Here is a 27,403-nt window from a genome sequence, read left to right on the forward strand (position 1 = left end):
GTGGGGTGACAGGCGGCGTTGCTGAAGAAAAAGTACAGCCCTGCCCGAGGTGGGAGGATGTGATGACGTGGGCCCACTCAGCGGGAACTCGGGCCTTTAAAAAGCTGAAGAAACAGCCTCCGAGTAAACGGTGGTTCCACGGGAGGAAAGCACGCCCTGTCACATTAAAGAAGCCAAACTGTCTGCTTCAAAGAGAAGAGGCAACATCCTGTCACAGGCCATGCTCTGGCAAAAAGGTAAGTGGTTTGGTGGTGGCTGTCAGAGCCAAGAAAGCAGAGGCAGGGGCCAGGGACAGAGAGCTACTGGTGGTGATGGGATCATAGAGTCTAGATTCGGGGCCTAGGGGGCATGGAGGGTTGAGGTGGGCGAGATGGAGCTTGATGGCAAAACCAGCCTGTCAGAGGTGATGCTCATTTTCCAGCCTGGGGGAGCGAACTAGTGCCCCAAGGTGGGACAGCTCATTGTATCTCCGGTTCTATGCATGAATCACCGAGGTAAGGGAAGGGTAATTTATGATTCATGAGATGGAAACCGCATATGCTATGGGTTGGGAGCCCTTCTTCACGTGAGGGCCTTCACTTCATAGACACCTGCCCTTCAGCTTGTTAATCAGTTCTGCGGGCCCCAAAGGTGGTTCCTTCCTGCGGAGGTTTTGGGATGGGGTGGGAACTCAGTTGTGTAAAGCGTGCCTTCTTCTCTCTGGAGCCCCTTTTCACTCTTACTCTGTGGCTTGGTTGGTTTTGTGTTCCACTGCAACGGGCCTGTGGGTTTATCTTTGACCTTGATTTTGATCCCTGGAGTTGAATGGAACAACCGTGAACTGTATTTTCCGTTCTGTGGATTGAAAAGAATCTTGTGCTATCGACAGTGGAAGCCGTACAGACATTATCTACAACATTCCTTTCCTGAGGTAAATAAAGTCAACTCAAGAGGCTCACAAAAGCTGAGCCTTATTGAGGCTCAGTTCTGCACTTCCTTAGTAAAGAGCTAGTATCAAAAAAATTTCCCTATCTTTCTTTGTAAGATGATTAATCCCTTAAAACGTCTTTCATTAGTTTAGGTACACCATTCCTCAATCAGACTTATATGATAATCCAGATTAAAATAAAAAGAAATCATGAAGGGCTTTATTTATAAAAAATAATCTGAAAAATATTGCTTTGCTGATTACAGTGTGACATGGGCATGTTATCACCAACTCACTGTTTCTTTGTTTCTCAATTTGAAGTTCTCCGGAATAGATTTTTATTTTTTCATATGTGACTCAGAGGAGCAATTTAAACATTTCTCAGTTTACTAAGCCCCATCATTGATATCAGCAATATATATATTTTTTAATAAAAAGAAGTGAACTTTAATTTGATTTGAGACTTACAGCCACACAGTCTAACTTAGGCAGCACGGGACTCGTAAGAGAAGGTGACCAGGGCAAAACATGATCCTTCTGGAAGCAGTGGCAGCCAACACCACTGGAGATGCTACAAAGATGTGGGCACATGGGTTTTAATGTCCCTTGGGGCCTTCAAAGTGCCAATATGCCATCTTGCTTGGAGTGAAATCATTTGGGTTTTGGGTGAGCCACTTTTATTTTGTAAGCTCTTAGAGTTTGCATATTTTAAATGGGGTTAAAAATAATCCCACTGTGTATAGCTGCTCTTCATAAGCCAGTGGTGCCACCAGAATGATGCCAATTGCTCTGACTTGACATTACTAGCCCCTGAGGTATGGGCTGCTTGCCCACACAAAGAAGCTGCCATAGTCTTCTATCGTTACACGCTGCATTTGTCTTCTCCTGCTTAAGAGACCAACAGATTATTATTTTTTGAGAGTCGTTGGAGAACTTGCTTCTTGCTCATACCTCTGGGGTCAGCCAGGTAGACCCGAATGTGCTAGAATAGTAACCACTCTCTCGGTTCGCCCAGTAGCATAACTGAAGTGTGTTCAGATGAGCAAAAGTCAAACTGTCCTTAAACTGTCCTTGGAAGGACTTGAAGGAAAGGAGGAAAGGCCTTGTGCACCAGATTTATCTTTTCCCCATGATCCGTGGTCAACAGAGTGACTAAGACTTGTGGGAAAACCAGTAAAATCAAGGCAGTCTCAGGCAGGGAGGGCAAGGTCTGAAATCAGACACTAGGAGTGCTGAAAAGGCACTTTCTTTTTTTCAGAAAACGCCCTTCAGGCATGAGCTGAAATGACTGTACCCAGGGTGCTGGAGAGAGTTAAGAAAACAGTTGTATTGTCCATGTGGCCTCCTCCCTGCTTGGCTCGTGACTGCTGTTAGTGGCCTCACAGTGAACGCAGGCTTTGCTTAGGATGGGATAACAGTGCGGTAAAGCTCAGAACTGTTGCCATTGAGATGAGGCAGCCTGGAGATCCCGGCGCTGGGTGTGAGGTCCTCTTCACTGTCAGCTGGACAAAGAAGTTGGTCTGTGTGCAAGCTTTCCCTGTAGGTTCTGCATTGGTCATCCCCGTTAGTCGTTCGGTCATCTCATGTAATGAGAATGAACATGCACTGGACTGAGACAGGGCTCGGCCTCCTGGTGGTTGGCTCTGCACCTAAGTAACCTCACCCCCTCTCCCTCTTGAAATGGAAATTTGAATGCCTGCCTCACAAAGTCTTTGTGAGAATTAAAGTAAAAAATAGTGCCTGTACATAATGGGGACATCAGATTGGGTTTTATGTTAACCATTGGTTATAGTACATTATATTTTGTATGCAAGATGTTTCCAAAAAGTCTTCTCTTCCTCTGCTAAATTAAAAAAAACAGGTTAATGTACAAAGTAGCTTAGTGTTTCCTCATGGTATCCTCAGACATGTGTGTCACTATACTTTGTTCTCATTTGCTCCCACCCACATGCCCCTTCCTTTGCTAAACTGATGTTGACACAATTCTTACAATGATTGTCATTAAAACCTTAAGATAGGGAAAATACTCCACTATAAAATGTAACTGTAACAATTAAATTTCACATGAGTTAACACGCCAGCTGTCTGACAACTGTTAAAACGTAAGTTTGTTTAAGTGAGGAAAAGAATCAAGAAAATGGCCTAAGATCACTTACTTCATGCTGTCAGAGCACACACTCAGTCTGTTTTAGAGGCTGACTTCAGCAAGGCACTGGCTGGCTGGAACGTGAAACACCAACTTCTAAAGCAAATTGAGTCACACATTTTCAAATGCAATTGACCAATATTACTGTTGTGAAAAAATACATTTTTCAGTTCAAGGCCATATTTTAAACTCTTATTAAAGTTTTAAGAATATGAAAATTATTTTACCTAGGTGTAAATTTTTATTGAAGGGTTGAACTTAGAAAAAAGATGGATGCAGGTTAAGTGGACTCATGTGCTTAGTAAGTAGCCACAGTGGTTGGCGAATGGCTTCCTTCCTCTCAGTGCCCCATCAGGCTATGCCAACTCCCCTCCTGTAAATCTTCTATACTTTAAACAGTTCCAGTCACAATATTCTTGGGTGATAGAATCTAGTAACATTTTCAAAGGTTTACAACATACAACAGGCTAGTATGGCCTGTGTGCCAAGTCAGGCTTATTGTCTATTTTTGTAAATAAAGTTTTATGGGAACACAGCTATGTTTATTGATTTGCCTATTTTGCCGGGCTGTTTTTGCTATAGCAGCAGAGTTGTGTAGCTGTAATGTTACTGTTTGGTCCTATCTTGCCCTTTATAGATGAAGTTTGCTCACCTCTGGACTGAGGTGCCTGGTTGGTACTTGAGGCATTCATTTCCCTGAGTTACTCAGTATCTTGGATTTGTATAGTGATAGTATCGGTGGTAGATAAAGCAGGTAGACAATTCATTCAGTAGTTTGTTAATGGCAAGAATCGAATTAATTAAACATCTTCCTTAGAAGAGCTGGGTCAATGAAAAATAAATTCAATATCACTTGTTGGAAAGGGAAAGAACTAGAAGGTGAGATTTTATCTTTGCTTCTTGTATTAGGGAAAGATCTGGATGATAATGAGAGGCAAGGTTAACTGGCTTTTTTTGTTTGTTTGTTTTTGGTTTTTTTTTTTTTTTTTTTGCATAGACTGGTTGTCTCATGTCCCGTGGAGCTGACCATGTTATGTTTTAACTGTAATAAGTCAGGAGTCACCATAAGAACGGGAACTAGTTATTACCAAGTCATTATGCCCACATAACTTTGTCAGACAACTGGGACAGATCAGAGAGGGTTAACAGATAAATTAGGGATCACAATTCTCACTAATAGTGAAATCTACTTTTAGGATTGACCCTAGAGTTCCACTAGCTAGGAGATATCTTTTTAGGGGTAGTTAAAGACACTCAGGGTTATACATGTAATTTTTGAAACTTTGAAATATCATGCATTAATTCAGATGCACTTTTAACAGAAAGTCATTTAAACTATGTGGACAACCTCTAACTTTCCTATTCTATGATACAGCCTTTGCCTAATGAGTTTAGTAAAGGCCTTCCTTACCAAGTTTTTGCAGACTCAGTGGTTCTTACCGTTAATGATGAGAGGAACCCAAAGGAGACATGTAAATTCACAGATTCCTTCTGCAGGCAAAATGGGGGGAGACTGGGGAAGATGCACAGTCCTCAGGGTGGTGCGTCCCCTTTACCTGGGGAGACAGGAACAAATGTCTAACAAGCCAAGGCAGAGAACACGTGGAAGACCAAAGTCACAGTTCTACCCAAGTGTAAGTTGGTGACATTGTGAGTTTATCTGCCCTATCTACAGGAGCCTGAGTGACCCCTAAATCATTGTCCAACTATTTCTACCCCAGCATGAGTAATGACTTCCCTAAATCTGCACATACGGAGCCCCCTTTAGTTAATTCTTTACGTCTTATAAGCTCCATCTAGCACCTCCTGAGATGAACTCTCACTGGGGAAGTGTAGGGGTCAGGAATCAGGTGAGGGTTAATGACTTTTCCTACCCTCTGCTTCTATGGTAGAGTGAGAACAGGCTCAGTCTTGTTAAAATCTGATGGATGATCACAGATGCTCAGATTAAAATGGGAACAGCTATGCTATTACCCAGAAGTCAGTGTTCTACAACACAAGAATGCAGTTTAATTGGTAAAAAGAGCAAATGACATTTTCCTTGTCTTCCTATATTTACTAAAGAAAGATGTCAAATATGTGTCCCTAATTCTCAGTACTTACCAGCTCAGAAGTGTTGAAAATGGCCCTTCAGTTCACACCTGCAAATCTGTTTTTTTATGAAGAACAAAAAAGGATCAAGGTTATCTACATGTGTGTACTAAAAGTCTGGATGCTTGATTTGTTAAGAAGTTCTGTAAATGTTTTCTTTTAACTTTCCCAGCACAAAGCAGGTGTATCCTAACCCTAATCCTGACTTTCCTACAGTAGTGTAGTTTCCAATTAAATGAAGATGTGCAATAATTTCTCTTGCTAGCTAACCAGGCCAAAGTTGAGTAACTGATTATGAGTGTTACTATAACTTTCCCTTTATGTTATCCTTAGTAACTTCTCTAGCTTTCTCATTTTTAGGAAGAACTTCTGGATAAGAGAAGTTCTTTCTTAGATAAAAGAACCTTCCCCCCAGTGCCTTGGTTGTGTGAGGCTGTAAACAGAGGCATCCCTGCACTATTGATTATACTTTCCAGTCTACAGATAAATGAGCTTAGTAGGTTTCAGCCACTACTTAACCACTGGAAAACTAGTTTTTCCCAGCTGAGGTTAGAGAGAGTGAATTCAGGCTCTACTTAACCACTAGAAAACTAGTCTTTTCCTAGCTGAGGTTAGAGAGAGTGAATTCAGGCTCTACTTGCTGAATCTTCTTATGTCCCTATTTTAAAGCAAGGATTCTTTTTTAAAATTAATTAATTTATTCACTTTATATCCCAATCATAGCACCCTCCCTCCTCTCCTTCTGGTCCAACTGCCCCTCCCTCTTCCCCCCTCTCCCCTCTCCTACTCCTCAAAAAGGATAGTGCCCCCAACCTGCCCACCCCAGCACATCAAGTCACATCAGAACTGAATGCAGCCTCTTCCACATGTCCTGGCAAGGCAGCCCCTTTGGGGAAAGCATGCAACAGAGTCCTTGCTAGAGACAGCCCCCTCTTTCCTTACTAGGGATCCACATGAAGACCAAGCTGCCCATTGGGTACACCTGTGTAGGGGGCCTAGGTCCAATCCATACATGGTCCTTGGTCGGTGCTTCAGTATCTGCAAGCCTCTCTGGGCCCTGGTTAGTTGGCTGAGTTGGTCTTCTTGTGGAGATCCTGTACCCTCTAGGTCCTATCTTTCCCCCAACTCTTTCAGAAGGCTCCCTGAGCTTTGCCCAATATTTGGATGTTTTAGGGAGATTTAAGGAATATCGATAACTTAGTCCCAACCCAGAGCATCTAGTTAAGTTGACTCAGGAACAGGAATTATGTGTATATTAAGATGTAGTTTTGCCTTCATGGGTTATGGTAGGTGTTTACTACAGTGCTCAGCAGGGGGTAACACCCAACTCCGAACTTGAACTAGAGAAGACAGGAAAATAAAGATTGTTAAAACTTTGTAGGCCTGAGAAATGTTGAGCTAGAAAAGTGAGGATAGAGGCAAAAGGGTTAGAAATAAAGGCATGTTTTAATCATCTTTCCATTTTGCCATGGATGCATATACTCATGTGCACTGTACTCCTGATCCAATATGGTCACTTCCAGAGATTAAGGAATTATGAGTGAGCTTCCTCTTCCTGGAAGACTTTCTAGTGATGATAGCTGGGTCTCGGCTCTTTGTACTAGTGTTAACAGTCTATCTAATAGTGTTAAATGGTAGCTGTGGGGTATAGCGCACTTGCTTGGTGTCACTTAGGATGAAATCCTCTTTTGGATCAGTTTGAGTGACATTTTGTTGCTAATACAAAGATGTGATATAATAGGAATTTAAGTAAGATTGTGGACTGTACCTCTTACCACATAAAAGAAGTTCATAGTAGGCTTCCCAGAACCCTATGGGGTCTCTGTACTGCCAATACTCTTAGGGTTTATTTTGTCTTTCTATTTTGATATCTTGGCATATGGCTTTTGTCCTCAAAATTTCCTGGGTGTCACTTTAATTTGAGCCACTGCATTGATGATCATCAAATCTTGAAAGAATACGTATATACGTGCATCATATATATGCATATATATATACATATATATGATATCTATTAGAACAGATGCTGAGACTCACAGCCAAACATTGGGCAGAGTGCAGGTAGCCTTGTGGAAGAGTGGGGGGAAAGATAGAAGGACCTGGAGGGGACAGGGACTCCACAAAAAGACCAACAGAGCCAACTAACCTGGGCCCAGAGGCCCTGTGAATATTGAAGCATCAACCAAGGACGTATATGGACTGGGCCCCTACAGAAATATATATAAAAATATATCTTATACTATAATTTATATATTTTCCTTGCTGACCCTTCTCCTAACAGACAAACTCTTCGACATCTCAGGGCTACTCCAACTACAAGGGAAAAGAACACAATCATTTAGACAGGCATATTACCAGTGCAAGGGCTGTTAAAAAGCAGAAAACAAGCAGGTCCTGGATGTGACGAAGGCTTATTTTTGCTATACTTTGTACTGTTTCTTCTACTGTTCATAAAAATGCCGTGACAGGGGTCCTGTTATAAAAACTACTTCATTGATGAGGAAACCAAAGCTTAAATATTATATTAGTAACTTACCTATGAGATAAAATTCATGTAAAGCAGACCTAACATATTGACTTACTAAGCTGCCCTGTCTCCCGCCAGTGAGCTGTGTTCCCTCCTGTGGCTTAGGAGATGCACTTGGTGAAAGCCAAGGCTTTCCATGTTAGATAAAGGCCAACAGTGAGATGAGACACAGCTGACCTTCAGAATTCATTTGTGATGTGTTTACTTACTGGAGAGAAAGCTATGCTGAGTAGGGATTTTATGTAGAGCCATAAAGGAATATTGCTGTGCTTTGTTTTTAGGAATTTGAAGACCAGCTTCAGGGCCAATCAGGCATGAGTTTGAGACCTAGGCCTATCTATGTCTTACTGGTTGTGATGCGAGTAAGTCCCTGTTCTTTTTTCATGCACCAAGGATGTGGTTCTCCCCTCATGGGTTGTGGTGGGTGTTTATGACCATGCTTGACAGTAAGTAAATACCCAGTAAGTTCTTGTTACTATTATTATTTTCTCTCATTAAGGACAGAGGTTGTGCAGGCTAATTACAGATTATTATTTGTGAGTTTGACATTACTTGTGAAGTGGTAAGGTGCATTTTCATGGTCCTGTAATTAATAATAGGACTTGGGATCCAGTTTAATGCTAATGGCTAAGCTGATGAGTTTGAGACCTACTTGTCCATGGCTTCCTTATTACCCTCATCATAGCATGAGACCTATACTGACTGGAAAACTTGTGTTTGTTTTTTTTTAATTCACAAGTTTGGACCAACGTATTTATAAATTAGTTGGGAGGAGAACAAAAATAGTCAAGAAATAGCACAAATGATACTGAAAACCGAAACAACAATGTGCTGCCTCTTTTTCTTAGTAATGGTTTCATTAGTACTACTTTCTGGGAAAAGCTGGCAGCTGAAGAATTATAAGCCAGAATCATTCTCAGATTAGGTGCTGGCACCTAAGAGGAGTAAGTTGTCCTTCAGGAAAGTTCAATTACCTTTTAATCTGTTAGAAAGAATCAAGCTTTTCCTGAGAAGGGAGATAATAATAAAGATTTTTAAAACCCAAGAATGGCTAATGTTGAGGAGTTGAAGAAGAAGGGAGAGAAAAAAAGAATTGAAAATAGCAAGTTTTAATATTGGGTGAAACCTATATCAGTTTAGAAAAATGTAGAAAGAAAGTTATCTTTTCATTATGCTATGCTGTGTGTACTCATACAGGCATCCAGTCTAGTGATGGAAATCCTAGAGAAACGAAGCAATAAAATTGCTTTTTGCAATAAATTGTCTTCAGCAATGTTACTAATATGATATTTAAGCTTTGGTTTCCTCATCAATGAAGTAGTAGGATCAGTGATGATGGCATGGGACATTTGTAGGTCATGAAGAACACATGATGTCAATCAGGTTCAGTGTTTAGATTCTGAGAAATGTAGCAGCATCTTAGCATTCAAATAAAAATCCAAGGATGTGTAAGTTGATGCACATAAATGTTGTAATTCTATATCGTTCTAATACTGTGACCCTTTAATACAGTTCCTTCACTCCTTTGACCAAGAATCCTGATAGCTAGTCACAGGTTCTTGGCTTACATTGTGAGTCACTGTAAAGCATGTTGTCTTGGTTTTCATGAAGCTTTGCAGCTGTGAAGGTTATGCCTTCAGTCATGTGAGCTTCTTGTGAATAAGAGAGCAGGCAATTTCCTTTTAAAAAGTGACCTAGTGACATATTCTCAGAATTGTCCCAAACCCTCATCTTGACTACAAGTTATGTTTTCTTCACGACTCAGTCACCAGGACTAACCTCGCATGTGGACCAAACCCCACATTACTCACGAGCCTTGAGACTTGGGCCAATGGACCTAACCCTTTTAACGCTGCTGCATCTAAAAGTCTTTGAAGAGAGTAGTCCTTACCCAAGGATCTCAGGAAACATTTGAAAGGCTATCATTAGCTTTGAAAATCTAAAGCTAGGTGTTGCTTAAGTCAAGAAACTAACAACTGAATATTTATCTACCTCTTCAAGCTGAGTAAGCACAGATTTTCTTTCTGACTGACATCAGATAGAGCCAATAATTCTAGACTCAGGTCTTTGTTTAATAAAGAAAGATGCATTCCTCTCTTCTGTTCCATCCCTCCTGGTGGAGTTGCTTTCCTGTAGAAGCTGAGTTGGCGGTAGGATGAATAGGCTTAGTGTGGGAATGATAATCATGTGTTCTCAGGGTAGGCTATTCCTCTCCCCCCACACACTTTGAGGCTGCTGCTGTCTGTGAAGCTGAGGTAATGTCCAATGTGTGAACCAGGAGCCTGCCTTGCTCTAACAGGTGGTTCAACACCTACATCCCCTGAGCACTACATTCTACAACTGTAGTCTATGTTGTAGACATAGCCACATATATACTTAGTGTGTGACATGTGTTCTTAGTTATCTGGACCCACGGATACAAGCAACCCAGGCTGACTGTGGCTATGTCCATGTCTTTTTAGAGACACCTACTGATTCCTTAAGGACTGGCTAGCATCTGAGGTCAGGACAAGGGCAGGCCATGGTGCTTTGTCTCCCATCTAACTGCTAACACTCAAAAATATCCAAGGTCTGTACTCTCAGGGGAAGCTTTAAAAATCTTCAAATAAACCACAAGCCCAATTGCCTGGTGTTCTGAAGATGTAAATATGCTCTACTCACACAGTTCTTACAAAAGCCAATGCCAGCCTTTTGTCTCCTCTTCAGAGTTGTGGTCTTTAGGTAAGGCCTTTGGACAATCCCTCTCCATCGTTGGCCTCTCTGTCTCCTAAATAGGTTTGCCTTGGGGACTTTAGGCCCAGGGATGTGAAGGTCACTTCCAGGAGCATGATAAAGACAAAACGAGACAGGCTTTGTAGCTAGCAGAGTCCTGGATATGCTCAGACGTTTAGTCTCAGTATGCAACAAGATGGGGTGAGTGATAGTGACTTCTCATGGGGCACCTATCACATCCCGCGTGTGTCAGTTAATACACAATCTCCACCATAGCCCGTGAGACAGACAATATTATTCTCATCTTACAGGTGGAAAAGCTGAGGCTTACACAATCAAGTTACTTGTTAAGGGTCACATGGGTGATAAGCAATGTAGCAAGCTTTCCAAACGAGGTCTGTCTGATTCTAACCTGTACCACACTACATCTTAGTGCAGAGGAATTTTGTATGGCACTTGGCTTTTCCTCCTCTTTTAATTGAAATAGGTCCACTCTAGATGGAGGTAGGCCATGACTTCATCAAGGGTAACTCTACACTGACTCAAAAGTCACTTCACATTTAAGTCTCAAAAAGTGATACTTAATGGAGATAGTTCAGTTCTTGCCATGCTGGTAAGGTTCTTGCCATGCTAGTGGGAATACTGAGTTTAATCGTTAGAACAGGCATGGTGTCATATGTATATAATCCGGGTGCTAGGAAGGTTGGAACAAGACAGATCTCTGGTGATCCCCTGGCTTGCCAGCTTAGCTGGATCGGTAAGTTCTAGCTCAGTGAGACCCTACCTCAAAAACAAAACAAAACAACTAAGGTGTATGATGTATAGGTTGACATGTATACCTACACACACATTTGCCCTGTGTGCTTTGCAGACATGCACACACAAGAAAAAATTAAAAGGAATTAATGCTTGAGACTGAGCAGAGATTTTGAACCTAGAAGACTTTCATCTTATAGTGAGTCCTTCTTCTGATAGGCTGATCAGGCAAAGGCAGAGAGCAGTTGGTGAAATATCCTGAGGGTTCACTGAGGCTCTGTCACTTTGATTATCTTGGCTGAGACTCATATTTTCATACTCATGGTATGGCCTGAGCCATCGGTCAGTCTCTGCAGTGGAAAGAGAATCATCCTGTAGTACCTCTTGCCTCTCTTCTCTTTATATGCCTCTAGAGACAGCTTGCTGCTCATTCAAGCATTACTGAATCAGGTAGAGGCGGAAGTCAGAACTCCAGTTCTGAAGTAGAGACAGCTTCATTACAGTTCCTAATTCATTTGCTTGTGTGATTATTCATTAAAGTCTGCATTTCCCACCTGAGTGGGCTGCAAGTTCCCCAAGGGCAGGAACCAAGTCTGATGTGCTCTACAAGTATTTGCTTGATAAATGGTCTACCAGATGTCTCTTGGTCTTGACTCTGAATCGGACATGTGGTGTGTCTGAGATGGGAACCCTTTCTGCTGTGGTGAACCCTAGTTTCTATAAAAGGCAGGCAGATGCAGCTGGTTTCTCAGGTGGACCTTTCTGCTGTCATTTCAGTAGAAGAATACCCAAAATAAAACCTTGCCGGGAATCTAGTCTCTCAGTTCTTGTCACTTCTCATGTGAGTAGACCTTGTTCTTGTGGAGGCCTCTCCTACCTGAAAAACACCATTTTCTCTTTGGAGAATTAGCCATCAAGAGAGACATGATCACATGGTTCAAGCCAATACTACAACTGGAGGAAGGATTAGGATTGTTCCAGGAACCTTTAGATGACTCCCCTTCAATGCTACAGAGAGAAAAAAAATAAATAAACATATTGAGGCAAAAGAAGGTATATGGTGAAGCAAAAATGGGCTATGTTGGAGTCAGAGGTCCTGAATTTGGTTGATGATGCCACTTCTAATGAGTGCAGTCCTTGGAAAAATTCACTGGATTTCTTCATCAGTAAAAGAAAAGATGAAGTGCAGACTACATCTTTTTGTCTGTTTTAGAGATTGTGGTACAGCCTCCCATGATGTCATTTTTGTCAGAGGCCCCCCACAGCACTTCATGAAAATGTGGGTGAGGATTTCAGAGTTTCTGGGAGTTAAGATTATGACCTGGAAACATGTGCACTATTGCCAGCCATTCATTCAGCATTAAATGTGTTTGCACACTGAAGAGGTATCGGCAGCAATTTTCTGTACCCTGCCACTCCACAGTAGATGTAGAAAGAGGGTAGACAAGTGGCATGGGAGGTGCAGTGGGCCCTGGGGGAAAGGAATCCTGGGCAGTAGCGTTTGTGAGGAGTCAAGGAACCTCACTATAAAGATGGCTCCCACACCAGCGACCTGTAGCTGGCTTTGCCTGAGGTCTTGGGGTAGGATATCTATAATTCAAGGCCTCCACGAAGAAGCACCCTACACAGAAGTTTGGTAAGTCACAATGAGCTGTGTATAAATGAGCTTTCTTTATACATCTAATGTAACAAGAGAGGAATGCCTGTTGGGGTCACCCTGGATGTTCATTGTCTGGTCTCTATGTTTTTCTTGAGACAGCATCATGCCCTTATTAGATAACTTTGATCTGCAGCCCTCCCTGAGGTTTTTCCAGTGGGGTCAGCAGTGGCTGATGTTGAACACTGCAGGACCAATGGGGGAGGAACACACATTTTGGTGAGGGGCCAGATTCAGCCACCATTTTGGGACCTCTTAATAGAGACATCTCAGGCCTTTCACCAGACACAACTGTTTCCTCCCTGCTGCACTAGCAGCCTTGCAAACAATATCACACCATAATTCGAGTGCAGTTCCATTTTCTCTCACATCTTCTGAACAACTTTTAGACAGCCATGTCTCCTTCCCGTGTTTCTTTCCCACCCTCTATTTCTTCTCTGCCTTGAGCGCTGTCTAGATTGTTAGAATGTATGAATGGCATGTTTATTGTTCCCATCTGTGGAGTCTCTGGGTTCAAGCATTAGTGAACAGAATGCCCACATTTACATATATACAGGATCTTTTTGTTGACTTGCATTATAAGAAGAAAGAAAAAAAATTAGTGTAAATTGGGCGGGAAAGTCTTTCTGTAGCATGTCAAGTCCCTCTGGCCAAAGAACAAAGTCTTCCTGTTTGGAAAAAACAAAATTAGCCATTGTCCATAAATGAAAAGAATAAGTGTGAAAACTTTGACTGAGGACTTCACCCTAAGAAGAGCACCTGCAGTAGCATTTCCGTGAAGAATGCGAACAAGCTTGTGGCCTACCTGAGCTCATGTTTCCCAGAAGACCTCAGCCATCTCAGGCCACCAACACAAACAAGATTCATCACATGAAAGTGTCAGCAACTTTTCAGAGTTTGTTTTCTGTAGGAGCTGGAACAAGTTTGTTAGCCTCAGGCCTGAAGTCCTATTGTTCAATTATTTGTTTTGGTTTTGCTACAAGTAAAGAGAATATTAGTTGTCTTTCTCCTTAAGGAGTTCTGTTTTCTTTTTGATAATATTGAACACCAGCAGTGAAAGAAAATACTTTCATGGTAATCTGGGGTGATTCAGAGAGTGTCTTAAATGGTAGTATGTCAGTGACCTTCTCCTTTAGGTGTTTTTAGCTTTCAAAGTAGCCCTTGTGGCTGAAGCCTTGAGGCTCAACCAGTTGTGAATTGAAGTCTGAGCAGTCTGCCAAGTTTGGGTGGAAGAGCTCCCATAGTTGTGAGTATTCCTATTCTCTGGTTCCCTGGTGATGCAAACTCATGCTTAACCTATATATTACATAGCTTTTAGGGGAAGAGTTCTCAACTGTTGTCCAGTCTGCTCCTTGGTGTTGTGACCCATGGGAAATCTCAAGAGAACAATGGCTGAGGCAATGGTCTTCTCTCAGAAAACACCTATTGCACAAGAAAACCATCAAAGCCAAAAATAAAAATAAATAAAATAAAGAGAAAAGAGCTGGGCCCAGGAGGGACTGCAGAGACTGATGCATCAACCAACGACCATGCATAGAGAGGACCTAGACCTCCTGCTCAGATGTAGCCTGTAGTCAGCTCAGTCTCCATGTGGGTTCTCTAGTAAGGGGAAAAGAGACAGTCTCTGACATGGACTCAGTTGCCTGCTCCTTGATCACATTTCTGTAATGACAACCCAGTCAGCCCCCAGAGCAAGAGGATCCAGGCAGTCTTGATGGGACCTTATAGACTAGGGTTAGACAGTAGGGAAGGTGGGCTTCCCCTATCAGTGAACTAGGGGAATGGATAGGGGAGAAAGAGGAAGGCAGAGTGGGACTAGGAGGAGATGAGGGAGTAGACTACAACCAGGATACAAAGTAAAGTGAATGAACTGTAAAAAATAACAATAATTAAAAGGAAAAAGAAAAGAAAAGAAAACACCTGTTGGACATGGGCTCTTTAAAAGCTATACTGAAAGACAAGCTACAGATAACTAGGGTCCCTCTCCTGGCTCCATAGTTGAGTATGCATGTGCTGCAGCTTGCGTGGGGTTATTAAATATGCTGTGATTTTGCATATTTCCTTAGTCAAATTTTATTTCATGGAGGAAACCAGAGTGGCATGCTTATTTAACTCAGTAGAAGCCCGTGTTCTCTCAGCTTGGTGGAGGGTGAGCATAGACACCAGTGTACATGCAGGGGCTATGGGCTGTGTGACCTGTTGGATTCAATCTGTCATGCTATGAACCTTCAGGTGGAATGGTAGCCGCAGGCCCTTCTCTTTGTTTTGTGCAGCACTTCTGGGTATGTGGGGGAGGGAGGGGGAATGAAATGACCTCTGCTGACTGTTTTTACCACCAGACCCTTCACTGATCGTTTTGGAAAAGGAAAGCTCCCCCTGTGACCAGATTTATGGGTGTTGTTATCAACTACGCTTTTCAAAAGTATTTTTTTTTCTTCCTTGACTACTATTGACAACTGTTGTTCAATAGTAAAGAAAAGCAGTGTGGAGAACTCCTGTCCAAGGAAGTTCCCAGAGGTTTGTGTTCAGGTAGGCTGATTTTCCATTGTGGTGCTGGATTCTTCCAGCCCGCAGAGGCTTCAAGGGTCCTCAGGCCACGAGAGGAGTGATGAGAAAGTTTCAGTGTGCTGCCCAGAGCTGCAGTCTGACTGGGAAATTATTAAACTCTCCAGTTACCGCTACTCCAGACTCTCTTCTCTGCCAGTACAGAGTTATTTCAAGTTTCCATTTGTGACTTTGGACAAATTTTCCCTTCTTCTGAATTTCCATAGTGGGTTCACTCTGGCGCTGGTGGCAGTGTTTATTGTGGAATTAAGCTGATTCTTGCTTTCCATACATTAGTGTGAAAGGCCCCAACTGCAAGTTGTCAAGTTGCAAATACTCTTGTCTAGTGAGCTTTCCAGGGAGATGTCTTGGTGCTTGGATTCTGAGATTTCACCAGCACTTTGCCGAGGCCTGGTCCAAAGCACCCGCGCTTTTGCCTGCTCAGGCTGATTCACCCACAGGAGTCCTTTTCAGCTGCTTATGGGTACAAAGCTGTGAGAGTTTCACAGCTGTACTAGATCAGGACTTTTGTGCACGTGCTCTGTTATGCCAGGGCCCATCCATTGATTCTGTGGGTTGCAGACATTAAAGGGTGGTACCCTGTGTTTGCAGCAGCATCTCCCCAAAGCCTTCTTGGTTCATGGATTTTAAAACAGCCGGGGACATGACACCCTGCTGTTTACATCTGGAGGGGCCCAGGTAGTCTCTTCATAGCCAAGTGCATGGCGTGTCCATTTCCACAGAGGGGGTGGGCCCTGTAGGCTTCCGGGCCCTTTCCCAGAATTGTTCATGCAAATCACAAGTACACAAGCCACGATCCTGACTCCGATCTGGGCTGAGATATATGTGTATTGTCCTCAGACTGAGTTCAGAGGTTGACCATAGTATTTGGACCCTTCACCCTCCTTTGACTCATGCCTCACTATTTTTCTGAGAGTAAAGGGATGGCAGGAAGCTGGAGAGGGGGTCAGCAGAGGAAATGTCTGTGAAAGCTGACGTGGTCACCATGCTCCTGAGAAAGGGGCGTAGAATGAAACGGAGCCAGAGTTGCTCTGCTTCTCTCTCTCATGTCAGTCTATACACATTGGTCTGTGGGTAGCACTGGACATTACTCTTGCACACATAGGAAAAGTGTGCAAGCAGCACTTGTGAAGGACAGATGCACTCAGAAGGAAGATTAGGGGGCTAAAACATGTCACCGAAAAATTTAAAATGTGCCCCCATTTTGCCGATAAGGAACTTGAGGTCTAGAGTCATTACACAAGTCTGGGAATTTTTCTACTAGTAATTGACAGCCCATATTTGAGTGCAGGTGTTTTTGGCTCTTAAGTTTGTTGTCATTGCTGGTTTGAACAAAGATGAAGGTGGTCTCAGGGCACTATGCTAGCTCTTCCTGATAGGCACTCTCACATCAGTCCAAACCTCTCATTTGTAACATTCTCATTGGTAGGTATTCTATCGCTTATCTTTTCTGCTCTTCTTTACAATCAGTGTGAGTAGGGGCCACATCCACATGTGTCCTGAAACATTTTGGAAGAATGAGTGTCATAAAAGATTCCCGTTTATGACAGAGGACACTGACATGAAGATCATGGGAGGCTATAAAGTGGCTCTCGTGTTAATTTAGGGAGGGTGTGTCAGAGCTGTAGCCCCAGTCACCTTCAGAAACACTGCAAGTACTTTTATAAAGACAGACTCCCCAGTTTAAGTGGATTCCCCCACGTCAGAGTCCATGGGAACAAGACACCGGGTATCTTTATTTTGCATTGGTTTCTAGTTGGCTCTGCTTCACAGTCAGGTAGGAAACCATGGCATATATAGAAGCCTCGTCTGAGCTCGGTCTTGACTCTTACTGTCTGCCTCTGGGGCTCATTCCTCCTCCGTTTTCTGGTTGTGCATGGTTTCTTTTCCTGCTGGCCTTCAGTACCGGACTGCGCTGGTGCTGTGAGCCCAGGAGCCCTGTGGGAGGTCATGTGCAGAGCGAGGCACAGTTGTTATCAATATCAGGAAGGTGTTTACTGAACAAAGTTCAATCAAGGCAGCCCTGTGGATCCGGGTTGAACAGATACCCAGGGTTCCGGGCCTTTGATACAAAGCCTAGGTCCACGGGCCCTTATCAGCGGAGGATAATGGGCTCCTTGTGTGAGTCCCAGAGACCACTGCTTCTTGATCTTGGATGACCTAGATCTTGGCCTGCCATCCACGGACCTTTTCATCTGTGTGGATAGGTTGTCTCTGATCTCCCAGGCAAGGGAAAGCCCTATGCCCTGGCTTGGGTTTTAGTCAGTGCTTTCTTAGATTTCTTGACAAAAAGGAAAGAAAACATTCTCCCTGCAACATCAAGGTGGATACCCAGCTTTAGGGCACAGGAATCACCGTTGGGTGTATCTAAAGGCCTGGCAGCCACTTTTGTTTCTTGGTCCATTAACCCTAAAGCCTCAGGAGAAGTAAGAGAAAGATGAATGGAAAGAGATTTTAAAGCACCACATGCTTGCTTAATGAACAGTCATGACTAACATTATAGGGAGACTGGACATTTCTGACACTCCAGGGGACAGAAACAGCACACTGTCTCAAGAGGTTTATAATCTAGTTGGAAGTATGTTAAATTCATGCCAACAAGGATAACTCATCATTACCTAGCAAGCTATAAATTTATTGATTTGGGAGGTAGAGGATATAGCTCAAGGGTAGAACACTTGGGTGGTATATCTAAGGCTCTGGGTTATTTCCATAGTACCAACAAAACTGGAGACAAGAAAGCAAAGGAAACACTAAGCTTGCTAAATGCTTGTTCTGTACCCAATCTTATATACATATACCTTGTTTTTTTATGCACGTAAATTACAGGTTACTCTACCCAGCATCCATCTGATAAACTACAGATTATGAGGCTCAGGGAAATTTAATTACTTCATAGGATGCCGTAGCTAGAGTGTGACTGAGAGGGGATTTGGATCCAGTTATACATGACTCTAGAGTTCTTGACCTGATTGGCATTCCTTACTCCCACTTATGTGAATGTCGGTCAGCTCTAAATGAGTTGGAGGGGTGGATGGAGGAATTCCACAGTCTGCAGGGGTCAGAGAAGTGGATCCCGGATCAGAAACAGTAATGAAGATAGAGAGGTGAATAACCAGAGGAGTATAACCAGGCCTTCTTGCTGGAGTCAGCTTATATAGGGTCAGAAAAATGGGGTTCTGATCCCACTGGGAAGCCTGTCACTTTTAGATAAAGGGACAGGGCCTAAGTATTTGAATATAGTAAGGCTCCAGAATGGTCACGGGCAGGGGGAGTCTTGGGAGAAATACTCTAGGAAGCCTCATAGAGACTCTCTATGGTCAAAGAGTTGGGCACTAGGGGAAATGGACATTCATTGTTGGGGGCATCTGAGAAGGGCCATGGGTTCTAGTGACATTCCTTTTTACACCCACAGCTCCAGAGCAAGCTCCTGCCCCACCAAGGCCGTACCAGGGTGTTCGAGTCAAGGAGCCAGTGAAGGAGCTACTGAGGAGAAAGCGTGGCCATGCCAGTGGTGGGGCAGCTGGCCCACCAACTGCGGTGAGGGGCTGCTGTAGGCAGTGTGTGTGCGTGTGTGTGTGTGTGTGTGTGTGTGTGTGTGTTCAGTGTGTTCAGCTGGACTTGTCAAAGTGGCCAGAGAGATAAGGCAAGAGTGTCTTTCCTTTAGTCACGCACCATCCATGGGACATGAAGGCAGTGGATTACAAGGGAAGGTAGACCTGGATACACTAAACTGGTGGTTCCTCAGGTTGTAAGGGGAGTAGAGGGGCTTCTTGTGTCTATCCCAAAGATATTTAGGGAGCTGATGGTACATACCCTAGTGTGAGTTGGGGGTTCAGAAAGTTTCTCTAGTAGCATAGCCTTCATGCTAAACCAAAACACAAATCCCTCAAATACTCAGGTGGAGATAGTTGGGGTGTGGGGTGGGAGATTTTCCCCCATGGTGCTCCTACCTTGGACCCCTGAGAGTCCTTGTAGAGGGCTTGCAGCGGGTAGATAAATACCCATTCTGGTCTTCTTGTCCCCACTCTAGGTGGTGCTGCCTCACCAGCCCCTGGCGACCTACAGCACAGTGGGTAAGAACTCTCCTCTGCAGTCTTGGTGTCTTTGGGGACTGTCTCTGGTGGATCCTGCAGTTCTGTAATTTCCTTTCCCCCACAGGTCCTACCTGCCTGGACATGGATGTTTCTGCTTCCACAGTGACAGAGGAGGGGACATTGTGTGCTGGCTGGCTCTCCCAACCTGCCCCAGCCACTCTTCAGCCCTTGGCCCCATGGACACCCTACACGGAGTATGTCTCCCACGAAGCTGTCACTGGCCCCTACTCAGCTGATATGTATGTGCAGCCTGTGTGCCCCAGCTACACAGTGGTGGGACCCTCCTCGGTGCTGACCTATGCTTCCCCGCCACTCATTACTAATGTCACGGTATGTCACACGGTAAAAGTAGAGCTCAATCTACCCATGCTGATAGCACCCCCTGATAAGACTTGATTTTCCATGATGATGGGGTCAGCTAAGTTCACTGCATCCTCCAAAGTTACCTGAGACTATTTGTGTTGACTGCAACTGTCTGTCCTCCACAAAGGCATTGCATGCTTGAATTGTCACATCCTTTACTCCCGTGGGTTGGGAAGTCTGTTGCCTAGTCCAAACTAATTACTTAGTCCCCAGCTAATCTGTGAGCAGTGGGTCTTGGTGAGTGAAATTTTATTAGATGGGGCATTAGGTGAAATCTGTGTAGGGTCTGGGTCCTGTCAGTTCTAGGGGGTTGTTGTACACTTGGTAATGGGGACTACTATAATACTTCCAGAATGAACAAAAGTCAGTAACTCATCAAGGAGACCACCTCTGGGTCAGACCCACCTGTAGGGTTTTTTTTTTTTTTCATTTCGAATTGTCAAGATACATGTGCTCATCATGCTTTCCCTTATCACTAGTTCAGTGCACAGTACTTTGACCTGTATGAACCCACAGTACTCATTCATCTATAAGGAGGGAGATACTAACAAGGTGTTTGTTATTGGGATCATATGAGCTGGTACACACAAGACTGTGCTTAGCATGCAGACAGCACTCCATAATTGTTAGTTATTAGCCTCATGGCCATAGTCGGCCAGCAACATGAATAAATGGCTTCCTTCAAGTGTCCAGTAGAATGGGAAGCCCTCCCATCCTTGAAGAGTGGAGTAAGAGAGTTACCGTTTTATATGCTTGGTACCTATGTCTCCAAAAGAGAGAACATTCCTAAAGTGCTTGTGGGGAGAAAAGGCCTAGGACACAGAGGTGCGCAGCTCTGCTCTGGGGCTGTGGGAAGTACAGCTGGAACCTCCTGAGTGGTCTTTGTTCACACAGCTTCGGGTGGAGCTTGGCTTAGCCCCCCATGTCCCCTCTGCTTACTATTAGGGTTCAGTGTCATTCCAGTGCCCATGTTTAAAGCACTTTTCTGCCAACACCTCCCCTGCCATGCCCACCATGCCCATCAACAGACTGATTTGGGGATAGATCTGGATGACAGTGAGTAGGAAGGAGTTAATTGAACCTTCCCAGGCAACTCATGTCCATAGCAAGGGACCTTAGAGGACGGTGAGATACAGGGGTTCCCAGCTCTCTCATTACTGAAGATTCTTTTCATTATTTATCCTCTTTCATCACCCCCTCTTCCACTTTGAATGGTTCTGTGTATCAAACAAACTTTATTTGTTAAGAAGCAATTTGTTTTGTCACTTTGAAAATTAACTTATCAAAGCTGGCTTGAACTACCAGCTCAGCACTGCTCATCAGCAGTTGCCATTGACCTGCACAGGTAGGAGAGTCATCAGCAGTTGCCATTGACCTGCACAGGTAGGAGAGTCAGAAGTGAGTGATGTCCATGTAGAGGTTTTAAATAATGGAAGTAGTAAGGCTTCCCCAGGTCCTGCTTGTCTCTAGGAAGCAACACTAGGGAACAAGGACTCACACTGAAAGAGAAGAAACCATATTGCAGTTGGATATACACACAAGCCTGCATGTTGGGAGTCCCCAGCTCTATTGCTCAGATATAGAAACCTCCAGAAGCCTTTCTTCTCAAACTGGAGTCTCCACACCAGCGCTATTAGCATCTTCTGAGGTCTGACTGGACTTGCAGAATCCTAGGCCTACTCCAAACCTCTGGGATCAGGATCCACGTTATAACAAAATCCCCAGAAGGCTGATGAAAATTCTTCCCCAAATGACTCCAGCAGTTTACTCTTAAGATGCACTGGCAGCTGGGGAGAGGACAGGGGAGGATGGAGATAGAAAAGGGGGTCTTGCTTCTGTCTGGGCACAGAACTTCCTTATCTGTCTGCTTGCTGTGAAGGCTAGTAAGAACATGGGCTTGGCCTCGCTACCTCGAAGTTTGTGCGAGCAGCTTCTATGCGATGTATGGTTTGTAGAAAACACTTAGGAGTATAGCTCCCTGCCACAGGGAGCAGCTCAGAGACAGAGGAGGTTGAGCAGGGAGAGGTACCAGGTGACAGCAGAAAAAGGCCACATTGGCTGACACAATAGTGCTCCCATGCCACAGGAATGCTGGGCTTCCTGTACCAGTTAGTACTAGAAGAGTGAGCTGAGGGAGCTATGTTGACCCATGGGAACCTAACGATGTCAAAGCTGTTCAGGGGTTGTCTTAGGATTTCATTGCTGTGAAGAGTCACGTGAGCATGGCAACTCAAGAAGAAAAATATTTAATTGGGACTGGCTTAGCGTTTCAGAGGTTTCGTCCACTATTCATCATGAAGGGAAGTATGGCAGCATGTAGGCAGATATGGTACTGGAGGATCCAAAAGTTCTATGTCTTGATCTGCAGGAAGCAGGAGACTGTGTACCATCTTGAGTATAGCTTGAGCAGAAGAGACCTCAAAGCCCATTCCCACAATGACACATTTCCTTCAGCAAGGCCATAATTACTCCAACAAGGTCATACCTCCTAATAGTGCCAAGCATTCAAACAAATGAGTCTATGGGGCCATACCTATTCAGAACACATTCCACTCCCTGGCCTGTTGGCATTTTTTATGCTATTTTATTTGGTTCTTATATCTACCAACCTTTTCCACCCCAATTCCTTCCAACACTCCGACACCAGGTAGGAGAGACAGAAGGTGGGGAGAGTGGGAACTGAGATCTTTCTAGACACTTCTTGCTGATTAGGGGCATTTAGTTTCTTGGAGGAAGTTCAATCTTCATCTCCTCTGGATATCTCCAACTTCTTGTCTCTTTTCTCACAACCACTTCACAAACCAGCAAGAGCAGCAGCAGGATCAGGAACCAACAAGAGGAAGAGATGCACCTCTTCTATGGGGACTCTGGTCTTTTTATACCCTCTCTAGAGTCCCCAGAATTAAACTCTATTCAGCTGGCAGAATCATAGCCCTGCCAGAACACTCATGAGGCAAATAGATTGCTGCTGTGGACAATCTCAAGCAGCCCCATATACCATACCTGGGATTAAAATGAAAACATATTTACATAATATAATTGGGTTTTTAAGGACACCAATGGCCTCCATAGGTTTGTAGCCATAACATAAGACAAAATGCATTTAGTCCAACTTCAAAAATCCCAATAGTCAATTCCCTGAGGGGGGAGCAGCCTTACCAGGCCACAGAGGAAGACAATGCAGCCACTCCTGATGAGACCTAATAGACTAGGATCAGAAGGAAGGAAAAGAAGACCTCCCCTATCAGTGGACTTGGGAAGGAGCATGCGTGGTGAAGGGGGAGGAAGGGAAGGATTGGGAGGGGAGGAGGGAGGGAGCTACAGGGGAGAATACAAAGTGAATAAAATGTAATTAATTAAAAAAAATCCAAATAGTCTATCATGGTCTCAACAATGATTAAAGGTCTAAAGTTCAAAGTCTTTTCTGAGATTCATGCAATCTCTTAACTGCAATCCCCTATAAAATCAAAATAAAAAAACCAGATCACAGACTTCCAATATATAATAGCACAGGATATATATTGCCATTACAAAAGGGAGCACAGAGAGGAAATACCAGATCAAAGAAAACCTGAAAAATAGCTGGGCAACCTCCAAATTCTGCATCTCCATGTCTGACGTCAAAAGCCTCTTCAGATCTCCAACTCCTTTCAGCTTTGTGGACTTCAGCACTCTTCTTTCTCTTGGGCTGGTTCCATTCCCCATTAGCAGCTTTTCTTGGCAGGCATCCCACAGCTCTGTATCCAAGATGATACAGGCTTCACCTGTATAACCTCACACAATGGTCTTTCTAGTTTCCATGCAGGGACACCCTTGCCACTCACCTGGCCTCAGCAACTTTCCTAAGTCTCAGAGGGAGACTTCATACTCCTTTCTTCTGTTGTTGACTCTGAAGCAAGAACCACATGGCTGAAGCTGCCAAGTTCTGCTGCTTGCTGGGGCTGTAACATGGCCCTCTTGATCAATTACATCTTCACCAGCTTTCTTTTTTTGATGATTTTCTTCACTGTCTAAGCTTCGCTGTCCTGGAACTTGCTCTGTAGGCTGACCTTAAACTTAGAGATCTGCATGCTTCTGTCTCCTGAGTGCTAGAATTAAAGTCATGTACCACCACACCTGGACATAAACTGTTCTTTAATTCCTTTTCACAATATGGAAGCCTAGCTGGGTGGGATCTTGCTCTGGGGTCACCACTCCCTTAATTCCATTTAATATTTTTAATCTGCTTATTTTCTTGAACACAGGATTTAGTTTCAGTCCCTTTCCGGGTGCCCCTTTAATCCTTACACCATACATTTTGTATTCTTCCTTGCTCAGCTTACTCCTTTTTATGAAAATGTTCTTCATAAGAATGAACCATAGGACAGAGTCTATACTAGGATTTCTGAGATTTTCTTTGCCAATGCAATTAATCTAAATTTCTTCACTTTAACCTCAGGCGGCCTCTTCAGACAAGAACAAAAAGCAGCCACCTTCTTCACCAAACTATCAGAAGAAGGAGCTCTAGGAAACATACTAAATTTTTTTTCCTCTGAAATATCATGATCCAGGCCCCCTCAATTCAAATAACCCTTTGGACCATTGTCTTCTGTGTTCTTACTAGGATGGCCCATTAAGGCCCACTTAAGGCATCCAACTGCTTTTCTAATCCAAAGTCCAAGAATCCATATACTTCCAAACAAGAGCTTGGTAGGACTATCAATAAGGGAAATACCCTAGTTCTTGGTGTCTTCTATCTTACTTAGGGTTTTTATTGTTGTGAAGAGACACCATGGCCAAGGCAATTCTTGAAAACATTTAATTGGGGCTGGCTTGCAGTTTCAGGGTTTTAGTCTGTTATCATCATGACAGGAAGCATCGTGGCATGCAGGCAGACATGGAGCTAGAGAAGGAGGGAAGAGTTCTACATCTTGATCCACAGAAAGAAAAAGGAGACTGTATACCACACTGGGTGTAGCTTGAGCATAGGAGACCTTAAACCCACCTACACAATGATACACTTCTTCCAACAAGGCCACACTTTCTCCAACAAGATCATACCTCCCAATAGTGCCATACCCAATGGGCCAAACACAGGAGTCTATGGGAGCCATACTATGGACCCATAGGAGTCCATGTCACCTTTCTGTCTGGGTGTTTCATCTTCAAGAAACAGCTACAAGGCTATGAGAGCTTATTGTTTATCAAACATATTTTGCATAATTTAAGATTTCTGTAATAGGAGTATATTTTATATGAAATGAAACCTATAAAACCATTAATTTGGTATGACGTCATTATTTTTTGCATCCCCTTTTATGAAAAAAGTGAAGCTTCCAAACTGGAAGTTGCTTGAGCATATAGATGGAATAAGGAGGGATACAGCTGAAACTCATCAGGCTCTCCTTTCTAGGAGACTGAGCAGGAGGAGGCAGAGCCCCACTAAGTGAAACATCAATAAGGGCAGGGCGGGGTGTAATGGGAGGTCATGATGGGGGCAATCAAGCAGGTGTGGACTCCAGTTATGCTAACCATTGGTCCTGTGTTTTCTGTCACAGCCAAGAAGCACTGCTGCACCTGCAGTGGGGCCCCAGCTGGAGGGCCCAGAGCACCAGGCACCCCTCACCTATTTCTCGTGGCCTCAGCCCCTTTCCACACTGCCCACCTCCGGCCTGCAGTACCAACCTCCAGCCCCAGCCCTGTCTGGGCCCCAGTTTGTCCAGCTCCCCATCTCTATCCCAGAGCCAGTCCTTCAGGACATGGATGACCCCAGAAGGGCCATCAACTCCCTGACCATTGACAAGCTGCTGCTGGAGGAAGAAGAAAGCAACACCTATGAGCTTAACCACACCCTCTCTGTGGAGGGCTTTTAGAGCTGCTTGCATCTAACAGCCCTTTCAGCGGAAACTGAGATTTAAAATGAGTTCAGATGGAGCCCAGGCTTCTGTCTGTTTGAACTAGCAATCTCATAGGTTCCCTTTCTACCGTAGGCTAAACTGTAGTCCTTCCCTCCTCCCTTCTCTTCTCCCTTCCCTCCACTTTCTCCCTTCCCCCAACTCTCTCTCTTCTCTCTTCTTTCTTCTTCCTCTGGAGGGGGAAATTACAGTGATTGTATGAATGATATTTTATACCGAATGTTACCAAGTCTGCAGCTCAGAGTTTTCCTTATCTGTCACATCACTAGGCAAGTAGCCTTCTCTCAGGTGTCCCCATGCTTCTGGTAACAGTAGCATTGTAGATCTACTCTAAGACCAGTTACCCACTCTGCCATTGTGAGATGCATGGCCCAAAGGGAGACCAAAGCTGCCATCTCCTCCCTGTTGAGTAGGCCATGGACAGATGCTGTCATGTCCCACAGTTGCTTTTGTTTTGTTTTGTTTTGCTTTTGCTATTCTCAGCCCTGGCCAGATTTCTTGTCTAAGCAGATGTCTTGGTCTGTTTAGAGGGGATGGGACAATGACTATCAGGGTGAGAAGTCAGTGTGTGATGGGAGAAAGGGCTGAGGAGGAGCAGGACACATGAGTGTGTCTGTGGTTAGAGAGGAATGGAGGGAGGGAAGGCTGAGGGGTGAACTAACTCCAGGTATAATCAGCTTTGAAAAAAAATCATTTTAACGTGGGTCAGCTGATCTTGACAGCAATAGTGAGGATAAACAGGATAGATGACATGTCTGCCCACTTCTGCCCCTCTGCTGGCCCTCACACATGATGTGAGCACTTAACATTGCTTTTGTCAGGGTTTTGTCACAGTGACAGGAAAAGACACAGGCGAAGCCTGCCAGTGAGGAAGGTCCCACTTAGTTCTTCCATGTGGGCTTTTATTGTGAATACTCCATCAGCCATCATGGTGCCATCCTCCCATCCTCTCACGATCTTTCTCTGGGGTTCTGGAGTCCCAGTCAGCAGGCACATTTCAATTTTTAGTGTATTTTTTCTGGAGAAACATAACATTTGCTATGGTGTGTTTTGCTCTTTCTGGGGTGCTCTCCTCCTGGAGAGGATGTTTTGGGGAACTGGCATGCTGTTTGATAACAGTGCCATCATCACATAGGCACAAATTTTAGTCTGTAGAATCCGTGGAGCAGTAATAGATGTTTCTGGAAAATGACAGTTTCTTTGATGCCCCACCCCCATTCTGTTTCCATTTTCAATGAAAACTCAATGAAAGCCACTTATCCTTTTTTTTTTTCATATATCCCAACATCTGCCTAAAATCCAGGTATGCTTATCTTGAATTTTATTCCTCTTTAAAATTTAGATGAACTGTTAGATTCTAGATGATAAGGTTACACTTTTATTGGTAGTTACTGTGAACAAGAAAAAGAGGGGGAGGCCTCAGCCTATTTAATTGAGGCCCTGTTGCACTTAAAAACACTATTCAAGATTTCCCAGCCATTTGAAGGTTTGAGACGATGCAGCAGTGGCATTCACATCAGAGTTAATGCTGGGAAAACAAACGAAACAGCGAAGATAGTAGTGTGAGCATTTGCTAGGGTTGAGATGGTGTCTTTTCTCTTCTTATCTTGAGAACCCAACTCTTGGCTGCAGATTTTCTCCTGAGTTATTCTACTCATGCAACATTTTCAATAAAGATTTGTAGCTAA

At 43.9% G+C, this 27,403-nt stretch overlaps 1 protein-coding gene across 1 annotated transcript; it reads left to right on the forward strand.

The window, feature by feature from the left end:
• Nucleotides 1–27,403, forward strand: Pou2af1 (POU class 2 homeobox associating factor 1). The gene is made up of 5 exons (XM_060373785.1): nt 1–236; nt 18,777–18,901; nt 19,395–19,437; nt 19,523–19,788; nt 25,359–27,403. The coding sequence occupies exons 1-5, from the start codon at nt 221–223 to the stop codon at nt 25,671–25,673; spliced, it is 765 nt and encodes a 254-aa protein (XP_060229768.1). The 5' UTR covers nt 1–220; the 3' UTR covers nt 25,674–27,403.

The sequence above is a fragment of the Meriones unguiculatus genome, chromosome 1 (assembly GCF_030254825.1).
Source record: "Meriones unguiculatus strain TT.TT164.6M chromosome 1, Bangor_MerUng_6.1, whole genome shotgun sequence".
Lineage (NCBI taxonomy): Eukaryota > Metazoa > Chordata > Mammalia > Rodentia > Muridae > Meriones > Meriones unguiculatus.